General features: G+C 43.5%; 1 protein-coding gene and 1 pseudogene across 1 annotated transcript; one reads left to right on the top strand and one right to left on the bottom strand.

Moving 5' to 3' along the window:
* Positions 1 to 13,141: 13,141 nt before the first annotated feature.
* mrpl38 (mitochondrial ribosomal protein L38) lies at positions 13,142 to 18,014 on the bottom strand. The gene is made up of 9 exons (XM_064924366.1): positions 17,919 to 18,014; positions 17,531 to 17,719; positions 17,112 to 17,243; positions 16,793 to 16,995; positions 15,638 to 15,710; positions 15,458 to 15,503; positions 14,986 to 15,144; positions 14,726 to 14,862; positions 13,142 to 13,360 (listed from the first exon to the last, which is right to left on the bottom strand). Exons 1-9 carry the CDS (start codon positions 18,001 to 18,003, stop codon positions 13,224 to 13,226), a joined length of 1,161 nt encoding a protein of 386 aa, XP_064780438.1. The 5' UTR covers positions 18,004 to 18,014; the 3' UTR covers positions 13,142 to 13,223.
* A 79-nt stretch (positions 18,015 to 18,093) lies between these two features.
* LOC135505204 (E3 ubiquitin-protein ligase TRIM65-like) lies at positions 18,094 to 23,389 on the top strand (annotated as a pseudogene).
* Positions 23,390 to 23,420: the final 31 nt, after the last annotated feature.

The raw sequence follows: 23,420 nt of genomic DNA on the forward strand, positions 1-23,420 counted from the left end.
GAAATAACCAGTCGTTATAATGTTACTTCTATCATATAGAGCTTGTTGTCTTGTATTTAATTATTATCTACACCAATAATGTATATTTCAGACATCACAGTACATACAGTAGCAGGTTGACATTTATTTGGATGACTCATGTATATGGAGGCAGCTCTGCAGAGTGGTCACTAGCTGGCACAACAACAAAGTCATAAAACCTAACCATAACTTTAACCCTAGATAGCATTTTTCAAATCAACATTTTTACATCTACAGTGTTAAATGTAACACTGAATGTGTATATGTGACCCATCAAAATAGCGTTATTAAACTAACACTGTTCAAAGTGTTGACAAACTAAAACCCCTAGAGCATTGGTTCCCTAACAAATTCAGACTTTAAAACTATTAGAGATGATGCTGCTACACTTTTTAGTTTTATTCCATAACACAGTATTTTGGGGGAGAGTGTTGTTTTAACACTGTAAGACCATCTGCATTTTTAACTCAAATACTCAAAAGTTCAATGAAAAGTAATTATTACTTAAACTGACTCCAAACTAAATGTCATGCATAGGTGTATAGGTGGCAGGGAAGTCAGGCGCAGGAGAGTCAAATGGAGTCTTTTAATAAAGTCCACGGAGTATGCTCCATAACACTAAAAGTACATAACAAACAAACAAACAAACAAACAAACAAACATGGGTACAAGGACCCGACGCACACCTATACAACAACCAAACTACACTGACAATAAAACAATCTTTGACAAAGACATGAGGGGAAACAGAGGGTTATATACACAACAGGTAATGAATGGGATTGAAAACAGGTGTGTGGGAAGACAAGACAAAACCAATGGAAAATGAAAAAAGGATCAATGATGGCTAGAAGACCGGTGACGTCGAACGCCGAGCGCCGCCCGAACAAGGAGAGGCAACGACTTCGGCAGAAGTCGTGACACTAAATGAGAAGTCAAATGAACAACATCATGCATGCTCTACTGCATGTCCATTTTTGTGAATTGTTTTTAAAATCTGTGTTTTTGCCAGAACATCAAGTGATTTATTGATTAATTTTATGCTGCACAAAGATCAATAAAAAATGTCTAAACTAATCTCTTTTTTTGCACCCTTACTAAAATGGTTATTCTAGTTTAAATGGATTAGGTAGTCTCTCACACTGTTCTGAACCGTGGCAGTCATTATGAATGCAGGTTGCGGGTGAATAGAATTTCCAACTGTTGTATATCCTATTTCTGTCTGGATTCCAATAGGAACAACACATCACTTTGCAAGCCTGCATAATGTGACTTGCAGGTAAGGAAGTAAGTACGTCACTGTAAGGTCCAAACCTCTTGTATTCGATGCATGTGAAAAATAAAATAAAATAATTTGAGGTAGGGTTGCAAAATCTTGATACATTTTCCAAGTTTTCCAGAAATCCCATTTGGAAGATTCCTGGAAACGCTACAAACAGTTTTTTTTTTTTATCTGGGAATTGTGCAACCCTAAATATAGGCCTGACGTGGCCTTTAAATCATCAGTGTCAGGCCAATAGTAATGTTACGTTTCATACCATGCTCTGAGGTGTGCGTCTAACATGCTAAGTATCCATCTTCGAAGCAGTTTGCCGATACGTGTTTCACTTTATCAGAAGCTTCGTTTGATCACATGGTTTTCCAAACTGTGTGTTACAAAATGCGATATCTCACATAAAACTGGGCTTTACTGAGTTCTTTTAATGCATGACTAACATTTTATGACAATGTTTCACACACACACACACACACACACACACACACACACACACACACACACACACACACACACACACACACACACACACACACACACACACACACACACACACACACACACACACACATACCACGTATCCTATTTAAACCTTTACAGTACAAATGCTTTATTGTCATCCCCTCATCTTTACAGTCAGGCCCAGTGTATGGAGTCATAGTGCCATAGAAAGGACAATGTGGAGGCAGCAACAGAACAGATGCTATGACCCTGAGGTCACATTCTGTGGGGACAAATCATCAGTGTCCTATCGCCCCTGCATCTGTATTGGTTAAATAGCTAACACATTGTGGGAAAACTTCTGGGAAATCCTACACTGGACCAGAACATTCCAATATGGTGTAATTGTAGATCACAATTCTTGATGATTCCTTGATATTAGGAAACGCCCGTTGGTGCCAGTCATTGATCAGTGCATTGATACCAGCTATGGTCAGTTCCAGATATACAATGTGATTTTCTGGATTTATGTTTTAGATTCCGTCTCTCACAGTTGAAGTGTACCTATGATAACAATTAAAGACCTCTACATGCTTTGTAAGTAGGAAAACCTGCGAAATCGGCAGTGTATCAAATACTTGTTCTCCCCACTGAATGTAACCGATGTGAATTGGCTAGTTAGCGGTGGTGCGCGCTAATAGCGTCTCAATCGGGTGACGTCACTACTTCTGAGACCTGAAGTAGTTGTTCCCCTTGCTCTGCAAGGGCCACATCTTTTGTGGCGCGATGGGTAACGATATTTCGTGGGTGGCTGTTGTTGATGTGTGCAGAGGGTCTCTGGTTCGAGCCTGGGACGGAAGTTAAACATTTACATTGATGCTGTTGACCCGGATCTGTTTGGGCACAGACCTTGATATTATGACAGAATTCTGTCTCTGCAGTAGATTAGATTGCAACTCCAACCCTTTTGGCAGTTCTATCTTGGTGGAAAATGTAGTTGGAGATCGGAATTTCAGAATATTTGGTGGCCTTCCTTAGCCAGGATTCAGACACGGCTAGGACATCAGGGCATCTTTGTTCCATTGTCATACTGGCTGGCAACGTTTTTAACCCTTGCTTGCTAGCTAGCCAACTACAGCTAACTACATCAAAAAGTGCAGCCAGAACAACAGCAAAGTAGCTACATTTGCATTTGTTTGTTTGTTTTCTAGTGACATGTATTTGGATACATCCATAACAATGAGCTAATGAGGCACGATTTTGCCTGACGTGGAAAATGTGCTCTCTCGTCAGGACACTGTTGTTCAAAGGAGCTAGCCAACAACACAGCTACAGTAACACAATCACTTCAAACTGAAGCTGGAAAGACTGCACATTAGCTGCATTTCATTTGACCTACAGTGAGGGAAAAAACTATTTGATCCCCTGCTGATTTTGTACGTTTGCCCACTGACAAAGAAATGATCCGTCTATAATTTTAATGGTAGGTTTATTTGAACAGTGAGAGACAGAAAAACAAAACAAAAATCCAGTAAAACGCATGTCAAAAATGTTATAATTTGATTTGCATTTTAATGAGGGAAATAAGCATTTGACCCCTCTGCAAAACATGATTTAGTACTTGGTGGCAAAACCCTTGTTAGCAATTACAGAGGTCAGACGTTTCTTGTAGTTGGCCACCAGGTTGGCACACATCTCAGGAGGGATTTTGTCCCACTCCTCTTTGCAGATCTTCTCCAAGTCATTAAAGTTTCCAGGCTGACGTTTGGCAACTCGACCCTTCAGCTCCCTCCACATATTTTCTATGGGATTAAGGTCTGGAGACTGGCTAGGCCACTCCAGAACCTTAATGTGCTTCTTCTAGAGCCACTCCTTTGTTGCATTGGCAGTGTGTTTTGGGTCATTGTCATGCTGGAATACCTATCCACGACCCAATGCCCTGGCTGAGGGAAGGAGGTTCTCAGCCAAGATTTGACTGTACATGGCCCCGTCCATCGTCCTTTTGTGGCGGTGAAGTTGTCCTGTCCCCTTAGCAGAAAAACACCCCCAAAGCATAATGTATAAACCTCCATGTTTGACGGTGGGGATGGTGTTCTTGGGGTCATAGGCAGAATTCCTCCTCCTCCAAACCCGGCGAGTTGAGTTGATGCCAAAGAGCTCCATTTTGGTCTCATCTGACCACAACACTTTCACCGAGTTGTCCACTGAATCAATCATATGAACTTCAGACGGGCATGTATATGTGCTTTCTTGAGCAGGGGGATCTTGCGGGCGCTGCAGGATTTCAGTCCTTCACGGCGTAGTGTGTTACCTATTGTTTTCTTGGTGACTATGGTCCCAGCTGCCTTGAGATCATTGACAAGATCCTCCCGTGTAGTTCTGGGCTGATTCCTCACTGTTCTCATGATCATTGCAACTCCACGAGGTGAGATCTTGCATGGAGCCCCAGGCCGAGGGAGATTGACAGTTATTTTGTGTTTCTTCCATTTGCGAATAATCGCACCAACTGTTGTCACCTTCTCACCAAGCTGTTTGGCGATGGTCTTGTAGCCCATTCCAGCCTTGTGTAGGTCTACAATCTTGTCCCTGACATCCTTGGAGAGCTCTTTGATCTTGGCCATGGTGGAGAATCTGGAATCTAATTGATTGATTGCTTCTGTGGACAGGTGTCTTTTATACAGGTAACAAACTGAGATTAGGAGCAATCCCTTTAAGAGTGTGCTCCTAATCTCAGCTCGTTACCTGTATAAAAGACACCAGGGAGACAGAAATCTTTCTGATGATTGAGAGGGGTCAAATACTTATTTCCCAATTAAAATGCAAATCAATTTATAACATTTTTGACACGCATTTTCTGGATTTTTTTGTTGTTATTCTGTCTCTCACTTTTCAAATAAACCTACCTAGGTTAAAAGTATAGACTGACCATTTCTTTGTCAGTGGGCAAATGTACAAAATCAGCAGGGGATCAAATACCTTTTTCCCTCACTGTATATCCATAACAATTATGCCAGCTGATTCATGATTTCGACTGGTTGAGAAACGCTGTCTGCAGGTCTGTCTCGTCCCGACTCCCGACACATTCATTACTACGGGACAGCTGGAGATCGAATTTGAATATTGAAATATTGAAATGTTGCAAATGTCATAGAGACAGACAGCAAGGTTTCTACACATCTCTGCTGTTGTAAACTAAATGTTAGTCTTAATATCAAATTGCCTGGCTGGGCTGATGAGACAGTGGATTGCTCAGTCAGATGGAACACATTAAATAGGCATTTTAACGTCATAGATTTAGCTGGTGGAAACTTGTGGAATAGACACCGACTGGAATGCGGTTTTAACCAATCAGCATTCAGGATTAGACCCACCGGTTATATAAATAAATATTATCTCGAGGTCTGAGTTAGGGTTGCAAAGGGTCGGTCAGAAACTTTTCGGGAAATTTACCTGAAATTTTCCATGGGAAGTTAAGCCCGGGAATTTAGGGAATTTTGCTTAAATTCAGCAAAAAAAGTTAGCTTATAACAGTGAACCTTTTTTGTATAATACACAAGGCAATTGTGGCATATTTTGGTTAAACTAGCCCCAATTCAATGGAATTGCAATCCTCTGCATGCACAGTCTGCAAGGTTAAATAAATATACAAATGTAAAAGTGCATTCTTCCATCTAGTCAAATGGCTACCCAGACCAAATTTACACCACTGCTACTCATCTGTTGTCATCTATGCATAGTCACTTTAATAACTCTACCTACATGTACATATTACCTCAACTAACTGGTGCCCCCGCACATTGACTCTGTACCAGTACCCCCATGTATATAGTCTCGCTATTATTATTTCACTGCTGCTCTTTAATTACTTGATACTTTTATATCTTATTCTTAACTGTATTTTTTTAACTGCATTTTGGTTACGGGCTTGTAAGTAAGCATTTCACTGTCAGGTCTACACCTGTTGTATTTGGCACATGTGACAAATACAATTTGATTTGGCCATTTATTTTGTGCCACGGGACAACAGCTGTTGACAACTGTAGCATTTAGCTAAACTCAAATATATTTCAAATCATATTAATTTATAAAGCCCTTCTTACATCAGCTGATATCTCAAAGTGCTGTACAGAAACCTAACCCTTTTCCAAGAAACACCCAGAATTGCAATTACAACATACTGGAATTTTCTGGTCCATGCTGGAATGTCAGCTAAATTTTCCCACTCTTGTTTAAGTTCATTTAAACCAGAGAGCAACAGGGTCTAACATCCTGCCCAAACCGGACGCAGGCATGTTGATTTTGTACCCCCACTCTAGATACAATCAGGCTACACACAATGGAATATCAAAATAAAGTCTGAACCAATTATATTAATTTGTGGACAGGTCAAAAATCATTAAACATTTATGGAAATATAGCTAGCTTGCTGTTGCTAGCTAATTTGTCCTGTGTTTATAAACAATGGGTTGTTATTTTACCTGAAATACACAAGGTCCTCTACTCCGACGATTAATCCACAGATAAAATGGTAAACCGAATTCCTTTTCTCTTCCTTCCTCGGGCTTCTTCTTCTTCTATGAAGTTTAATGGCTGTTGGTATCCAATGTGTTGCATTAACACCACCTACTAGACTGGAGTACAACTCCCCTGTACTTTGCTTGAAAAATAAAAATGTACTAAATACATGTTGTTATTTACTTTATTTAACTAGGCAAGTCCATTAAGAACAAATTGTTATTCACAATGGCGGCCTAGGAACAGTGGGCAGAACAACAGATTTTCAGGGATTTGATCTAGCAACCTTTCGGTTACTAGCCCAATGCTCTAACCACTAGGTTACCTGCCACACCTCTAATATTACTCACTAATTTCAAAATTATATCAAATAAAATGAGCACCAGCCTACTCCACTAATTAAATGTATTTATTTCTACCTCATGCCATCACTATTGGGGAATAATCAGAATTGGTTGGTAACATAGGTAAGATGTTTTATATTCATCATATGTGTGTAAGTTACTTCTCATCAGAATGTTATTTTTGTATAATACTTTGGCGGGGTTGCAGTATCTGTTCTCTGTCAGGACTAAGTTGCTTGGGCCGCAGAGAGGGGAGAGGTCAAGGTGTCATCATGTGTAAACATATCTTTTGCTCCACTGTGTCTGTGTGCCAGTCACTCCCTACTTTTCCCATCGGGGAGAGGAGGATGGCAGTGTCTGGAATCATTCTATGCTCCCTCTCTGTTGCCCCTATCTTAACCTATAGCCTCACTCTCCTCTCCGTGAGCTTGTCCAGGATTGGTTGTATTTAGAATTGGTTGTATCTAAATGACAATTTGATATATATCATAGGGTGGGGGTAATGTCTTGGTACCATTTTGCACCAAGGATGAAATAAGAGCTTTGTTTAGGAGACCAAACTGAACGATAATTTATAGCCAACTCTGTCTGGCTAGGGGATACTCCTCTCTGAAGTAAAGTCTTTCTTTGTGTAAGTTCCTAGGACCTGTGGATTGTCATGTCGTCGAGGGGGGGGGGGGTGGATTTTTGCTATTAAAGATACTCAGTTTCAATGTAGAAGGGACTCTCAGAGAATTCATTGATGGACACTGAATTGATCTGAGAGTCACAGGGTTTGTGATAGAGCTCATATAATTAAAGATGGACTTTGATAACTAACTCTGACTTGTGTGGTTTGCTCCCATGATTTGGTAAATAGAGGAAATTTCCTGAAAGGATGGGACACCACCACTTAACACTCAAATACCTCACCAAATGCAGCTGCCACCACAACCTCCATTTTCTGAGATTTATATTACATCCCTGCAGTATATTTGATAAATCAAATCAAATTTTATTTGTCACATACACATGGTTAGCAGATGTTAATGCGAGTGTAGCGAAATGCTTGTGCTTCTAGTTCCGACAATGCAGTAATAACCAACAAGTAATCTAACTAACAATTCCTAAACTACTGTCTTTTACACAGTGTAAGGGGATAAGGAATATGTACATAAGGATATATGAATGAGTGATGGTACAGAGCAGCATAGGCAAGATACAGTAGATGGTATCGAGTACAGTATATACATATGAGATGAGTATGTAAACAAAGTGGCATAGTTAAAGTGGCTAGTGATACATGTATTACATAAGGATGCAGTCGATGATATAGAGTACAGTATATACGTATGCATATGAGATGAATAATGTAGGGTAAGTAACATTATATAAGGTAGCATTGTTTAAAGTGGCTAGTGATATATTTACATCATTTCCCATCAATTCCCCTTATTAAAGTGGCTGGAGTTGAGTCAGTGTCAGTGTGTTGGCAGCAGCCACTCAATGTTAGTGGTGGCTGTTTAACAGTCTGATGGCCTTGAGATATAAGCTGTTTTTCAGTCTCTCGATCCCAGCTTTGATGCACCTGTACTGACCTCGCCTTCTGGATGATAGCGGGGTGAACAGGCAGTGGCTCGGGTGGTTGATGTCCTTGATGATCTTTATGGCCTTCCTGTAACATCGGGTGGTGTAGGTGTCCTGGAGGGCAGGTAGTTTGCCCCCGGTGATGCGTTGTGCAGACCTCACTACCCTCTGGAGAGCCTTACGGTTGAGGGCGGAGCAGTTGCCGTACCAGGCGGTGATACAGCCCGCCAGGATGCTCTCGATTGTGCATCTGTAGAAGTTTGTGAGTGCTTTTGGTGACAAGCCGAATTTCTTCAGCCTCCTGAGGTTGAAGAGGCGCTGCTGCGCCTTCTTCACGATGCTGTCTGTGTGAGTGGACCAATTCAGTTTGTCTGTGATGTGTATGCCGAGGAACTTAAAACTTGCTACCCTCTCCACTACTGTTCCATCGATGTGGATAGGGGGTGTTCCCTCTGCTGTTTCCTGAAGTCCACAATCATCTCCTTAGTTTTGTTGACGTTGAGTGTGAGGTTATTTTCCTGACACCACACTCCGAGGGCCCTCACCTCCTCCCTGTAGGCCGTCTCGTCGTTGTTGGTAACCAAGCCTACCACTGTTGTGTCGTCCGCAAACTTGATGATTGAGTTGGAGGCGTGCGTGGCCACGCAGTCGTGGGTGAACAGGGAGTACAGGAGAGGGCTCAGAACGCACCCTTGTGGGGCCCCAGTGTTGAGGATCAGCGGGGAGGAGATGTTGTTACCTACCCTCACCACCTGGGGGCGGCCCGTCAGGAAGTCCAGTACCCAGTTGCACAGGGCGGGGTTCTCGAGCTTGATGACGAGCTTGGAGGGTACTATGGTGTTGAATGCCGAGCTGTAGTCGATGAACAGCATTTCACATAGGTATTCCTCTTGTCCAGATGGGTTAGGGCAGTGTGCAGTGTGGTTGAGATTGCATCGTCTGTGGACCTATTTGGGCGGTAAGCAAATTGGAGTGGGTCTAGGGTGTCAGGTAGGGTGGAGGTGATATGGTCCTTGACTAGTCTCTCAAAGCACTTCATGATGACGGAAGTGAGTGCTACGGGGCGGTAGTCGTTTAGATTAGTTACCTTAGCTTTCTTGGGAACAGGAACAATGGTGGCTCTCTTGAAGCATGTGGGAACAGCAGACTGGTATAGGGATTGATTGAATATGTCCGTAAACACACCAGCCAGATGGTCTGCGCATGCTCTGAGGGCGCGGCTGGGGATGCCGTCTGGGCCTGCAGCCTTGCGAGGGTTAACACGTTTAAAAGTTTTACTCACCTCGGCTGCAGTGAAGGAGAGACCGCATGTTTCCGTTGCAGGCCGTGTCAGTGGCACTGTATTGTCCTCAAAGCGTGCAAAAGTTATTTAGTCCGCCTAGCAAGACATCCTGGTCCGTGACTGGGCTGGATTTCTTCCTGTAGTCCGTGATTGACTGTAGACCCTGCCACATGCCTCTTGTGTCTGAACCGTTGAATTGAGATTCTACTTTGTCTCTGTACTGACGCTTAGCTTGTTTGATAGCCTTACGGAGGGAATAGCTGCACTGTTTGTATTCAGTCATGTTACCAGACACCTTGCCCTGATTGAAAGCAGTGGTTCGCGCTTTCAGTTTCACGCGAATGCTGCCATCAATCCACGGTTTTTGGTTAGGGAATGTTTTAATCGTTGCTATGGGAACGACATCTTCAACGCACGTTCTAATGAACTCGCACACCGAATCAGCGTATTCGTCAATGTTGTTATCTGACGCAATCGAAACATGTCCCAGTCCACGTGATGGAAGCAGTCTTGGAGTGTGGAGTCAGCTTGGTCGGACCAGCGTTGGACAGACCTCAGCGTGGGAGCTTCTTTTTAGTTTTTGTCTGTAGGCAGGTATCAGCAAAATGGAGTCGTGGTCAGCTTTTCCGAAAGGGGGGCGGGGCAGGGCCTTATATGCGTTGCGGAAGTTAGAGTAACAGTGATCCAAGGTTTTTCCACCCCTGGTTGCGCAATCGATATGCTGATAAAATTTAGGGAGTCTTGTTTTCAGATTAGCCTTGTTAAAATCCCCAGCAACAATGAATGCTGCCTCCGGATAAATGGTTTCCAGTTTGCAAAGAGTTAAATAAAGTTCGTTCAGAGCCATCGATGTGTCTGCTTGGGGGGATATATACGGCTGTGATTATAATCTAAGAGAATTCTCTTGGTAGATAATGCGGTCTACATTTGATTGTGAGGAATTCTAAATCAGGTGAACAGAAGGATTTGAGTTCCTGTATGTTTCTTTCATCGCACCATGCCTCGTTAGCCATAAGGCATACACCCCCACCCCTCTTCTTACCAGAAAGGTGTTTGTTTCTGTCGGCGCGATGCGTGGAGAAACCCGTTGGCTGCACCGCCATAGCGTCTCTCCAGTGAGCCATGTTTCCGTGAAGCACAGAACGTTACAGTCTCTGATGTCCCTCTGGAATGCTACCCTTGCTCGGATTTCATCAACCTTGTTGTCAAGAGACTGGACATTGGCTTGAAGAATGCTAGGAAGTGGGGCACGATGTGCCCGTCTCCGTAGTCTGACCAGAAGACCGCCTCGTTTCCCTCTTTTTCAGAGTCGTTTTTTTGGGTCGCTGCATGCGATCCATTCCGTTGTCCTGTTTGTAAGGCAGAACACAGGATCCGCGTCGCGAAAAACATATTCTTGGTCGTACTGATGGTGAGTTGACGCTGATCTTATATACAGTAGTTCTTCTCGGCTGTATGTAATGAAACCTAAGATGACCTGGGGTACTAATGTAAGAAATAACACGTAAAAAAAAAAAAAAAAACTGCATAGTTTCCTAGGAACGCGAAGCGAGGCGGCCATCTCTGTCGGCGCCGGAAGTGTGTTATATATTTTATAAGTGTGTTATATATTTTATAAGTGTGTTATATATTGCTATAAATACTAAAAATCCAATCTTACTGAAACATATCACTTTTTGGCCTCTCCCTCTGTACTGGTATATCTCTACTACTCACACCACTCCTCCCCATTTTCCTCTACTTTCTTCACTGCCTCAGCATATGACAACTTCTTCACTACTCTAACCTTGGAAACCTCAACCTGCCTCTCTCACACGGGACATGTCTGATCCCCAGCCCCACGGGCACCCCTACAATTAACACATTCTACTACTTTCCCCAATACTACACATTCCTGTCTCATACCCTTCTGCACATTTCTCACAGCTTGGATCCTCGCTCCTACACCCTGCTGCCACAGGCCCATAAGCTTGACACCTGTAACATCGTAATGTATTCGGCACATAAGCTAGTACAGGATCATTGATATATCCTAACTTCACTTTGTCGGGCAAAGACTCAACTTCAAAACTCAAAAGAACAGACAATGACTTGTCCGTTTACCCACTCTCGCCATCTTTCCCCACGTGGGGTAAATGCTCCTAAAAACCAATGAGGAGATGGGAGAGGCCGGACTTGCAGTGTGTCGAGCGTCACAAAAAGAACCTATTTCTATTTTAGCACCTGGCCACGCAGACGCTCGCTGAGCTACGTGAGCAGTGTCGGTACAATGATTGAACAACATGGATGTGTACATTTATTTTGTGACGCGAACAGTGTGGTCAGCATGTAACATGAGCTGCCTATCAGTCATTGTTTTCCAAACCAGTGGATAGCCAGTGAAAAATGTGCTCTTGCAACAGCTGCATAGTGTGGATCCAAGCCTGTGTAATAAAAGTGAGGCTTTTAATGCTCAATCTAATTCATGCTGATAAAAAATAAATCCATAGGCCTAATGGACACATGGGTCGGCAGGGTAGCCAAGTGGCTTTAGAGTGTAGAGGCGGCAGGGTAGCCTAGTGGTTAGAGTGTAGAGGCGGCAGGGTAGCCTAGTGGTTAGAGTGTAGAGGCGGCGGGGTAGCCAAGTGGTTAGAGTGTTGGACTAGTAACCGGAAGGTTGCAAGTTCAAACCCCCGAGCTGACAAGGTACAAATCTGTCGTTCTGCCCCTGAACAGGCAGTTAACCAACCCACTGTTCCTAGGCCGTCATTGAAAATAAGAATTTATTCTTAACCGACTTGCCTAGTTAAATAAAAAATAAAACATGCTCAAACTCACACTTTTGATAGACTTAAAAAGGGGCAACCTGCAGTTGCTACATCAATATTTAAATTAAAAATATGTATATCTATTGATTCTTGGAGAATATCAGTTATAAATGCCTCATCAGCTTAGTTCAACTGTCACACCTCATCAAAACCCCAAATGTAAGCTTGTTTAACTCCAATGTTTGTAAACATTGTACATTTATACACTGTATAGCCTCATAACATGGTTAAAACAATAATGTTGATATCATTGATGGTCAGTTCCATAGCTCTGACTATTAATCTGAGTGGTTACATTTCTCTAGGCCCATCCCTCAGCTTTTTATTACCAAAACAGAGGCGAGGCGCCCGTTTTTTTATTGTTTCATCTGTAAATTTGCCCTTTAAACAGCTTGCATATTATCAAGATAAAGTATCACCAACTAAAAGGTAAACAAGAGGCCTATAGCAAATGCAGCATATGGCGTCATTTTTCCTCATGTAAATAGCACTTTTCAGTACTGCCATTCCATGAGCGCAGCGTTTATTTTTCAACTCGAATCAATGAGCCCAATCAGTCCTCCGTGACAACAATATCATAAAAAAACAAAGTAGGGCTGGCTAATAAGGCCTTAGTTTTGGGGTCATGCTCAGGTAAAACAATGTGGCTAATCTATACCTCCGTATTTCCAAATCCTTTTGGGACAGGTTTCTAATAACGGAATAAAATGTAGAAAGTAACCTGACCCAACTCGGCTAACCTGCCATGTAAACAACCATCTGGAGCGACAAATCATCAGTATTACCACACTGGCAACAGCTGGTTTATAAATAAATATTTTCTCTTTTAAAAAAGGGGAGAATTCAGACAGTAGCAAGTCAAAAGTGCACAAGAGAGCAACTAGACAAATACATTTCATAGAAAAAAAAACACTTTATTATATTATCATCAACCATAATTGGACTGTGTGTGTCCATCCAGATTGCACACATCAGTAGATTCCGTAGGTGTGCTCCTGTCCGTCTCTGTACCTGTCCAGGTACCGTAGGGGCTGTCCATGAGGGTACTTCACCTGAGGAGGGTGGTACACAGGAGGCCGCTCAAACTCAAACACGGGCTCTTTCATGTCTGAGGGACCAAGAGAGAGGATGCGTGAATCTCATGTCCACCCCGACGACCTCCTATGAGAAAAGACGATCGATGCATTCCACATTGCAGCCGACTTAAATGAGGAGTCAAGACTGACTGATCATAAATAACTGCTCAATATTGTCTGTAGATCAGTCAGTCACAATTTATCCATAAAAACATCATGTTTTTCCCTACTCTCAAACATGGCCTAGTGTTCGAGAGCATTAATTCCATGATGAATAGTGGCTAAATGGTCACTGACAGTCAGTCCGCAGCAGTTGTCTGCATTGTCGGCTGCAATGTAGAAAAAGCCCCTCGTTGACTTCCTCTGGAAGGCAAACAGATCATTATAGCCGATGATGTCACCTCCCAGGATAAGAGAGGACGGGCGGGTTCTTCCTTCAGATCACACAATTAAATACACACACTAAAGCGTTCCCAGAAATAGTATAACTCAAGGTCCACGATTTTCTTGTAAATAGACATGTCTGCAATCGCTGAACTGAAATAGAGACAAGATGCCACAGCACACACATTGCAATGAGTGTGTACCAAAGTATACTGAACAAAAATATAACCGCAACATGTAAAGTATTGGTTTCATGAGCTGAAAAAAAGTTCCCAGAAATGTGTTTGTATCCCTGTTGGTAAGCATTTCTCCTTTGCCAATATAATCCAATCCCCCGACAGGTGTGGTATATCAAGAAGCTGATTAAACAACACGCTCATTTCACAGGTGCACCTTGCGCTGGGGCCAATAAAAGGCCACTAAAATGTGCAGTGTTGTCACACAACACAATGCCACAGATGTCTCAAGTTGAGGGAGTGTGCAATTGCAGGAATGTCCACCACAGCTGTTGACAAAGAATCTAATGTTAATTGTTCTACCATAAGCCACCTCCAACGTAGTTTTAGAGAATTTGAACAGTACGTCCAACTGGCCTCACAACCGCAGACCACGCCAGCCCAGGACCTCCACATCTGGCTTCTTCACCTGCGGAGTCGTCCGAGACCCGCCACCCAGACAGCTGATGATACCAAGGAGTATTTCTGTCTGTCATAAAGCCCTTTTGTGGTGAAAAACTTACTCTGATTGGCTGATTAGCCAAGTGGGTGGACCTATGCCCTCCCAGGCCCACCCATGGCTGCACCCCTGCCCAGTCATGTGAAATCCCTAGATTAGGGCCTAATTTATTTATTTCAATTGACTCATTTCCTTATATGAACTGTAACACAGTAAACTCATTGAAATTGTTGCATGTTGCTTTTATATATTTTTGTTCAGTGTACATGTGCACACATCAAATTGCCGGCAACATTCCCAAAGGTTCAGCCAAACTAATAAAACTTGTGTGCACTTACCTAGTATGTTATGGAAAGTGTGGGTAACAGACTGGTCCCACTGACTCTGGAAGAAGGAGAGGCCTGCTGGAGTCATGCTGTCCTGGTGCTTCCTGTAGAACTCTACCGTCTTAAAGCTCCGCTCTGACAGAGACACACTTGGGGAACAGGGGGGGCATGTTACTATGTGTGTTCGTCTGTTTGGGTACCCTATGGAATGAACAGCTTGATGATTGATGTCATGGAGCGCGAGTGACACTTGTGTATGACCTGTTCCTCACCATGGCAGCGGTCGGATGTCTTCATGGAAGTCGATGGTTTCTTCCTGTCTGAACAGAATATAAACATAGCGGTGAAAGCCAGTACCCTTAGCAGGGATCGGGGCCAGGTATGGACACAGCTCCTCTCCTGAGGTCACAGCCCCACCTGGGATGTTCCCACTGGAAACAAAGAGAGGACGTCAATGACTCGCTTTTTTTTTGGGCAACCAATTTGTGATTGTTGTCATTTGATATTAGAGGTGTAAAAATATTCTGATGGTAACAGAGCTCATCATCATCAATTAAAAACAGATTTAAAAAGGGTCATCATCAGCCTAGTTAAATAAAGGTTACATTTATATATAAAAAAACATGTTTTTTTAATCATCGTCATCATATTGATGGTTGAAGGAGTAGGCAACCCCCAAGATATTTAAACCACTTACAAGTTTGACAAAAAGCACAATACAATTATCATTACTGCAATACTCACACCAGCCAGTGCACATACTCCCCTTCACTGTCCAGCAAATGCTCATCTGATACAAAGAAATCATTGGTTTACACACAAAACATGCAGTAAATGTTTCTTTAGTAATACAGTGCCACCATGTGGACATGTTAAGAACTGAATTACACAATTCTTGGTATTTTCTGATGGTGTGTGTCTGACCTGGGCTGGTGAGCAGCAGTGTCCATATGGAGCCCTCCTCTGCCTCAAAACTGACCTGAGGTGCCACAGCAGCCTGTTAAACACAGAGGTGAGGAGGTGAAATAGGAGAATACACAGACACATGGGTTGGTGCTCCCCTTGGGTTGTGCCGTGGCGGAGATCTTTGTGGGCTATACTCGGACTTGTCTCAGGATGGTAAGTTGGTGGTTGAAGATCTCCCTCTAGTGGTGTGGGGGCTGTGCTTTGGCAATGTGGGTGGGGTTATATCCTTCCCGTTTGGCCCTGTCCGGGGGTATCATCGGATGGGGCCACAGTGTCTCCTGACCCCTCCTGTCTCAGCCTCCAGTATTTATGCTGCAGTAGTTTATGTGTCGGGGGGCTAGGGTCAGTTTATTATATCTGGAGTACTTCTCCGGTCTTATCCAGTGTCCGATGTGAATTTAAATATGCTCTATCTAATTATCTCTTTCTTCTCACAGAGGACCTAAGCCCTAGGACCATGCCTCAGGACTACCTGGCATGATTACTCCTTGCTGTCCCCAGTCCACCTGGTCATGCTGCTGCTCCAGTTTCAACTGTTCTGCCTGCGGCTATGGAACCCTGACCTGTTCACCAGACGTGCTACCTGTCCCAGACCTGCTGTTTTCTGCTGTCTCTAGAAAGTTGGAGCGATAGAGATACTCTTAATGATCGGCTATGAAAAGACAACTGACATTTACTCCTGAGGTGACTTGCTGCACCCTCGACAACTACTGTGATTATTATTATTTGACCATGCTGGTCATCTATGAACATTTGAACATCTTGGCCATGTTCTGTTATAATCTCCACCCGGCACAGCCAGAAGAGGACTGGCCACCCCTCATAGCATGGTTCCTCTAGGTTTCTTCCTTGGTTCTGGCCTTTCTGGGGAGTTGTTCCTAGACACCGTGCTTCTACACCTGCATTGCTTGCTGTTTGGGGTTTTTAGGCTGGGTTTCTGTACAGCACTTTGAGATATCATCTAATGTAAGAAGGGCTATATAAATACATTTGATTTGATTTGATATGCAGGATTCTGGGGGCAAAAAAAAAAGTGTCTCTGAACAAAGGTTGCATCTGTCAGTAAATCGATTCTGAAAACTACAGCATCCACCTACGATCCGTTTCTCTTACCTCTGTGGGGGTCAAGTGGTTCCCATAGTGTACTTGTGCTGGGCTATCCTGGCCGTAGCTGACACACAGTGTGAAGCGGGGGTAGAAGTAGGCCATGGGGAACAGATCCTTGAAGATCCCATAGTGATCCGCTAGCCTCTGGACATGGTACGGGCCGCTCGTCTCCTCCCAGCCTGCCTGCACCCGATCCAGGGAGACCTTAACTGGAAAAACAACATCCATATTAGATCAAGATGACCCGTTAGTCTTTGAAATTAAGCTAATATGTCTGGTTTCTGTATGGTATTCAAAAATATCCGGCCGAGCTGGGGGAACTTACAGGTGCGCAGACGCATGGCTCTCTCCAGCTCTATACTACGTCTGTTCTCCTTCACCACCCTCTTCCGCTCCCTCGCTTCCTTCACCCTGGAGGGCCGACAATGTGGCAGCCCAATGTTGGCTCGCTCCACATCTGGACCAGAATGACATACAGGAGAGAAAACTGAGCATGCCAGACAATAAAGGGTTGAAATGTCTTCTGTGTCAGTTGCCATTCATCTTTATACTTCAAATCTTCTAAAAACTGGGCTGATAACACTACTTGAACCAGTAACTTAGCTGCAGATGCAGGACAAGTGCACTACCACCACTGTGATAAAGCAAGGTCCAGACCTCTTTGCAGAGGCCGAAAGTAAACATACTGTAGGAGGGCACATTAGGTAACGTTACTGTGTCAGTGTATAAGAAAATACCGCGCACCACGCCCAGGGTCCTCTTGCTCCTGATACTGTCTGTAGGTCTTCCACCAGGCTGGTGTGTTCTTCGCCTCCTCTGCTTTCTTGAGGTAGCGTGTGTAACTGCGATACTTTTCGAGTGATTCCAAGTTTTTGTAGTCTATGTCCTCATTTGGCATTGGTCCCAATGGAGCAGACCGTCGGCATAAAATGACTGAAAATCAAACACATATTACCAGAATAAATATTATATGCAAGTAACGTTATAAGGCATACGCAGGGAGTAGCCACTAGGCAGCTAGCTAACGTAGCTATGATCTGCAAACTTCCTTTCGGTATTCGCTTGCGAGAGGCTCGCCATTCTAATAATTCCTGAATTTGGAACCATAAATCTGTCCACAATAACATCTTACCTGCAGTTCCAAACGTCCTGGCATTGCTGACCCCTATATCTGTGCCCGTTCGCAAGACAGAGGAGCAAAGCATACGCAACGCCATTTTGGTGGTGAATGACGAAAAACGCAAACTGTAACTTCCGGTATGTGGAGTATAGATAGCTACGTATGATATTTATGAGTACTTCGTCATCATATGGCGCTTCATATGTAATTTGATGAGACGGATTCCCAGCTACTGTATTCAAATTAGATGACCTATATTAATTTATTACAGCGGTGAGCAACATTTACTTTAAAATCGAATCTTAGAATGACAATATGTTAAGTGTTTTACCTTTGATTCATAGAACTGTACTCATCTTTCGACTTGATAGTTGTCTTTTTACTGTAATAATGGTTACAAAGTAGCTAACTGGCTAAGTAGTAGCTACTATGATTTCCATTAATTTGATGTAGGCTTGCTAGCTACAAACTGCTGGCTTTGCTATAGCAGGGCTCTATGCTTACCTAAACTGCATTTGTGCGCCTCAGTTGAAAAATGTAGGCGCACACAAATACATTTAAGAGCACAATGAAAAATCTTTGCGATATTAAAGCCAGAATCCTTCATTTTTCTAGGTGCATTGCTACTCCTGAAATCAAATTCCAGGTCACACAGCATAATATGTAGGAGCCAGTGAAGGCTGCTGTGGGGAGGACGGCTCATAATAATGCCTGGGATGGAGTGAATTTCATTTCATTTACTCCTTTACAGCCATTATTATGAACGTTCTCCCCTCCGCAGCCTCCACTTGAGCCCTGTATAGCCTATGTAGCATCGTGTGACTCATGCAATGACATCCCATAATGGAACGTCGAGTTGCTGATAAGGTCCAGCTGTCACCATGGTCCTTCTTCAAAATGACTCTTTTTCTAGTGATGCTGCCGATAAGAAGGCCAGTATACAGTAGGCCAGTGTTCTGCCCCTGAACAAGGCAGTTAACCCACTGTTCCGAGGCCGACATTGAAAATAAGAATTTGTTCTTAACTGACTTGCCTAGTTAAATAAAGGTAAAATAAAAAATGTAAAAAAATACAGTAGACCAATATACAGTAGGCCAGTATACAGTAGGCCAGTATAGTATACAGTAATGGTTGGGTTTTCAATTGACATTATGACAACTACAGTATGCATGAAGCAATCTTAGAATCAATATTGAAAGCAATATCCATGTAATGGAGCTACTGTATCGGCAACCCACATGTCCTACTTCTCCCATTAATTTCTCTCCACAGACCTGAAGGGGAGTGTTTTGTACACAGATACACTGTAGTGATGGAGGCCCACAATTTGTCCTGCATCATTTGTTTGGATCCCTTCACCATCCCAGTCACCGTCCCATGCGGTCACACCTTCTGTCGAGACTGCATCACGGCGCACTGGGACACGAAGTCCATATCCGATATGCCCTATCTGCAATGAGAAATTCACCACCAGGCTTGTCCTGAATCGCAACGTGTCCCTGTCCTCTCTGGCTGAGGCCTCAGCGAACAGTGCCGGCGCATCCGGTAGAGACACTGTCCCAGTTATGAGGGGCGACATGGCCAGAGCCATGACCCTGATTCTGTGTGACCGACACAAGAAGCCCCTGGTGTACTACTGCCGGACAGACAACGTGTGTGTGCTGTGAGTGTGCCATCTCTGAGTGTAAGAACCACGAAGAGGTGCTGGTGGAGTGTGAGAGTGAGAACCAAGAGGTGAGTGTCAGACAGACCTTATGTAACTCCTATGTTTTTGTGGATGTCAACGAGATTAACACATAAAATATGTTCTGGGGGGCTCCCGAGTGGCACAGCGGTCTAAGTGCTAGATGCGTCACTACAGACCCTGGTACAATCCCAGGCTGTATCACAGAGAGCCATGAGGCGGCACACAATTGACCCAGTGTCGTCCGGATGTCCTTGTCTCATCGTGCTCTAGCGACTCCTTGTGGCCGGCCTGAGCGCGTGCACGCTAACTTCGGTCGCCAGCTGTACAGTGTTTCCTCCGACAAGAAGCAGTGCGGCTTGGCAGGGTCGTGTTTCGGAGGACGCATGGCTCTCGACCTTCGCCTCTCCTGAGTCCATACGGGAGTTGTAACTACCAATTGGATATCATGAATTGCGGGAGAAAAAGGGGTCAAAAGAATTCTGCCCCAAACACATTGGCTGCCTGTGACCCAACACTTCTGGAAAACACTGGCTATATACACACTATATTCTGTCTGACAAGGACTATCTGCGGTCAACATTTGTGTGCTGCAGCTGTCGTGGAATTTAATTCATATTCTACTACACACTCAATGTGGTATTGTCCATCTGTTTCCACAGTCACTACTGTGGAGGAAGAGTGTGGAGGTGGGAATATGTATAGAGGAGACTGAAAGGAGCTGGGCTGACAGAGAATATCACCAAAGCCAAGGTAAAGTTTATTTTTATTTTTTATAGTGACAGTCCAATACACTGGTGAAAGTACCAACATAGTCAATGGAGAGGCCTACATTGAAAATAGGTTCCTTTTCCCGGTAAAGTAGATTTGTCTGTGTGACGGTCATGGAATTTTGATTGACAGTTATTTGTCATTCAAAAGTCTGACACAGTTGTCAAATGAACAAATCTGTTGATGCTAGTGTGAACACTGCTCACTGCGTCCAAGTTGCTTGACATAGGACTAATATGTAAATATATACTGAACAAAATAATAAACGCAACATACACTTATTTTTTTATTATACTCTTATTTATATTATCAGTAGCGCCCTGTTTTAAATACAAAGAAAAAAAACGCATATAGCCACATATATATACAGACACAAGACATATAAGGTACACATTAAGAAAAACAATCACAATTAACATTTAAAATATCAGAAATTGGTGCCGTGTAAGAACCGAATTTTGAATTTCCCCAGAGGCACCAGAACATCTTATTGTTGTTTTTTCTGTAAATGGCTTGACATGTAAGGTGCGGCATAACTGAAGGCGCATTTTCCGATCTGTGTAGAAACTAGGGGGAAAACCAGGTCAATGTAATTCATTGACCTAGTTTTCTAATGAGTAATTCTAACAGATTAGATGTCAGATACATTGGAGGTGTTTGCATTAATGCTTTATACAGTTGGAAGTCGGAAGTTTATATACACCTTAGCCAAATACACTGGAATTGTGATACAGTGAATTATAAGTGAAATAACCTGTCTGTAAACAATTGTTGGAAAAATGACTTGTGTCATACACAAAGTAGATGTCCTAACCGACTTGCCAAGACTATAGTTTGTTAACAAGAAATTTGTGGAGTGGTTGAAAAACGAGTTTTAATGACTTCAAGCTAAGAGTATGTAAACCTCCGTCTTCAACTGTAGATAACATAAAACATGCAACAACTTCAACGATTTTATTGAATTACAGTTCATATGAGGAAATCAGTCAATTGATATAAATTCATTAGGCTAAATCTATGGATTTCACGTCGGGCAGGGGCGCAGCCATGGGTGGCGCTGGGAGAGCATACGCCCACTTGGGAGCCAGGCCCAGCCAATCAGAATACGCTTTTCCCCACAAAAGAGCTTTATTACAAACAGAAATAGTCCTCAGTTTCATCAGCTGTTCGGATGTCTGGTCTCAGACAATCCTGCAGGTGAAGATACTGGATGTGGAGGTTCTGGGCTGGCATGGTTACACATGGTCTAAAACAGCACATTTTAGAGTGGCCTTTTGTCCCCAGCACAAGGTGCACCTGTGTAATAACCATACTGTTTAATCAGCTTCTTGATATGCCACACCTGTCAGTTGGATGGATTATCTTGGTAAAGGAGAAATACTCACTAACAGGGATGTAAACATGTTTGTTGCCAACATTTTAGAGAAATAAGCTTTTTGTGTATACGAAACATTTCTGGAGTCTTTCATTTCAGCTCATGAAACATGGAACCAACACTTTACTCGCTGTGTTTATTCCATATAATAAGCATTTCAAATGAGCTCATCAAGGCTCATGAATATCAGCTCCCGGCCCACTCAACCTGTCTTTTTAGACTTCCTGGTAGTAAGACATGAATGTAATTCATAAACAATTGAGCATTTGTATCCAAAACATATTATGGGTGAAATTGTCACTCAAAAGGAAGGATGTTAAAAAAGTTTGCCAACATAACCATGATGTATTGCCTATCTGCTGTTTTAGAGCCAATTGTGACTAATATGCATCTTCTCACATGCTCCCTCCACAGACCTCTGCACTCTGACCCTCGTACGGCCAACAGTCACCTGCTACTCTCCCAGGAGGAGTGCTGCGCCGTGTCCCCGCCCACAAGACTCACCAAGACCACACCTGGCAGGTGCTCTGCTTCCAGGGCTTCAAACACAGAAAGCAGTACTGGGAACTGGAGGTGTCCAAGCCATGGGCCTACCTGGGGGTCAGAGTGTAAAGGCCAAAGTAGCCCAGAGCAGGGGGTCAGAGTGTGAAGGCCATGGGCCTACCTGGGGGTCAGAGTGTGAAGGGGGTGGGCAGTGTAACTGGCTTCCAGGTCCAGAGTTGAGTTTGGGGACTATAGAATTGCATCTATGTCTTTTGAGACTTCCCAACATAACCCTTGACCCCTGCGTCTCTCCCCCAGTTCACCTATGAGGGCATCCCCAGGAAGGAAAAGGGAAAGAGTAGCATGGTGGTAATGAACGATCTGTCCTGGAGCCTCCAGCTAGACGAGGATCAGCTGAACGCCTGGCACAGCGGGCGCCGGGAGACAGTGGCTGGTCACTAACCACCACATTGTAATGCTGCTGGATTACGAGGCGGGAACGTAGTACGAAGACAGGCTGATGAGGCTGCATTCCTTCTACTATGCCTTCACTCAGGAGCTGTTCCCCCGCCTGTCGGATAGGGGAGGGCGTCAGCGTCACCCTCTGCTCGCCGTGACGACAACACGAAAGGGAACAACTGAGCTAACAATGTCACAAGGGACTAGTCTTGCAAAGCTGATGAGTGTTCTGATCTCGCCTTACTGTACAGATGTTTTTACAGTCCTGTTGTGGGACACGGACTTGAACGGGAGCGACTCGTAAGTACATATGTGACATGGGACTCTTCTGCACTGTTAATGTTCTGAAATATGGGATCACTCAGGACAGTGGACTAGTCTTTGGGATACTGGTGTGGGATTTGCAGGTTCTCAGAACCGTGAGCACAGTTAGGAACTGGAAATGACTACTGTGCGGGAAACTGGTTTTCCTTAAGAGAAGGGAAAAGCACATGTCTAGGGTCCCTAAAGGCCGAAGAAATTTCACAGAAGTTCCTGTTGGATTTTTAATGGAGCTGACGTTAAATGGTTTGCACTACTTTGTGTTGGAAGTTGGAACTGGACAAAGATGGTATTTAAAATGTGGTCTTCCGATTTAGACAGTTTGTCGTTTTGTTAAACAAAGGCAATGACGTAGCGTATAAAAAAAAATACAGAAAGTTGGGTACCCAGGCTTGCATCACAATGTGTACAGAAAAATGCA

Source organism: Oncorhynchus masou, chromosome 18 (assembly GCF_036934945.1).
Source record: "Oncorhynchus masou masou isolate Uvic2021 chromosome 18, UVic_Omas_1.1, whole genome shotgun sequence".
NCBI classification, from domain to species: Eukaryota; Metazoa; Chordata; class Actinopteri; order Salmoniformes; family Salmonidae; genus Oncorhynchus; species Oncorhynchus masou.

Excerpts from the sequence above, each read along its gene's own strand:
- mrpl38 (XM_064924366.1), bottom strand. The coding sequence starts at position 18,003 with ATGGCGTTGCGTATGCTTTGCTCCTCTGTCTTGCGAACGGGCACAGAT. Across the intron at positions 15,711-16,792 it reads ACCACTTGACCCCCACAGAG|GCTGCTGTGGCACCTCAGGT; the intron begins GTAAGAGAAACG and ends TGTGTTTAACAG. Across the intron at positions 15,504-15,637 it reads ACTGCTGCTCACCAGCCCAG|ATGAGCATTTGCTGGACAGT; the intron begins GTCAGACACACA and ends TCTTTGTATCAG.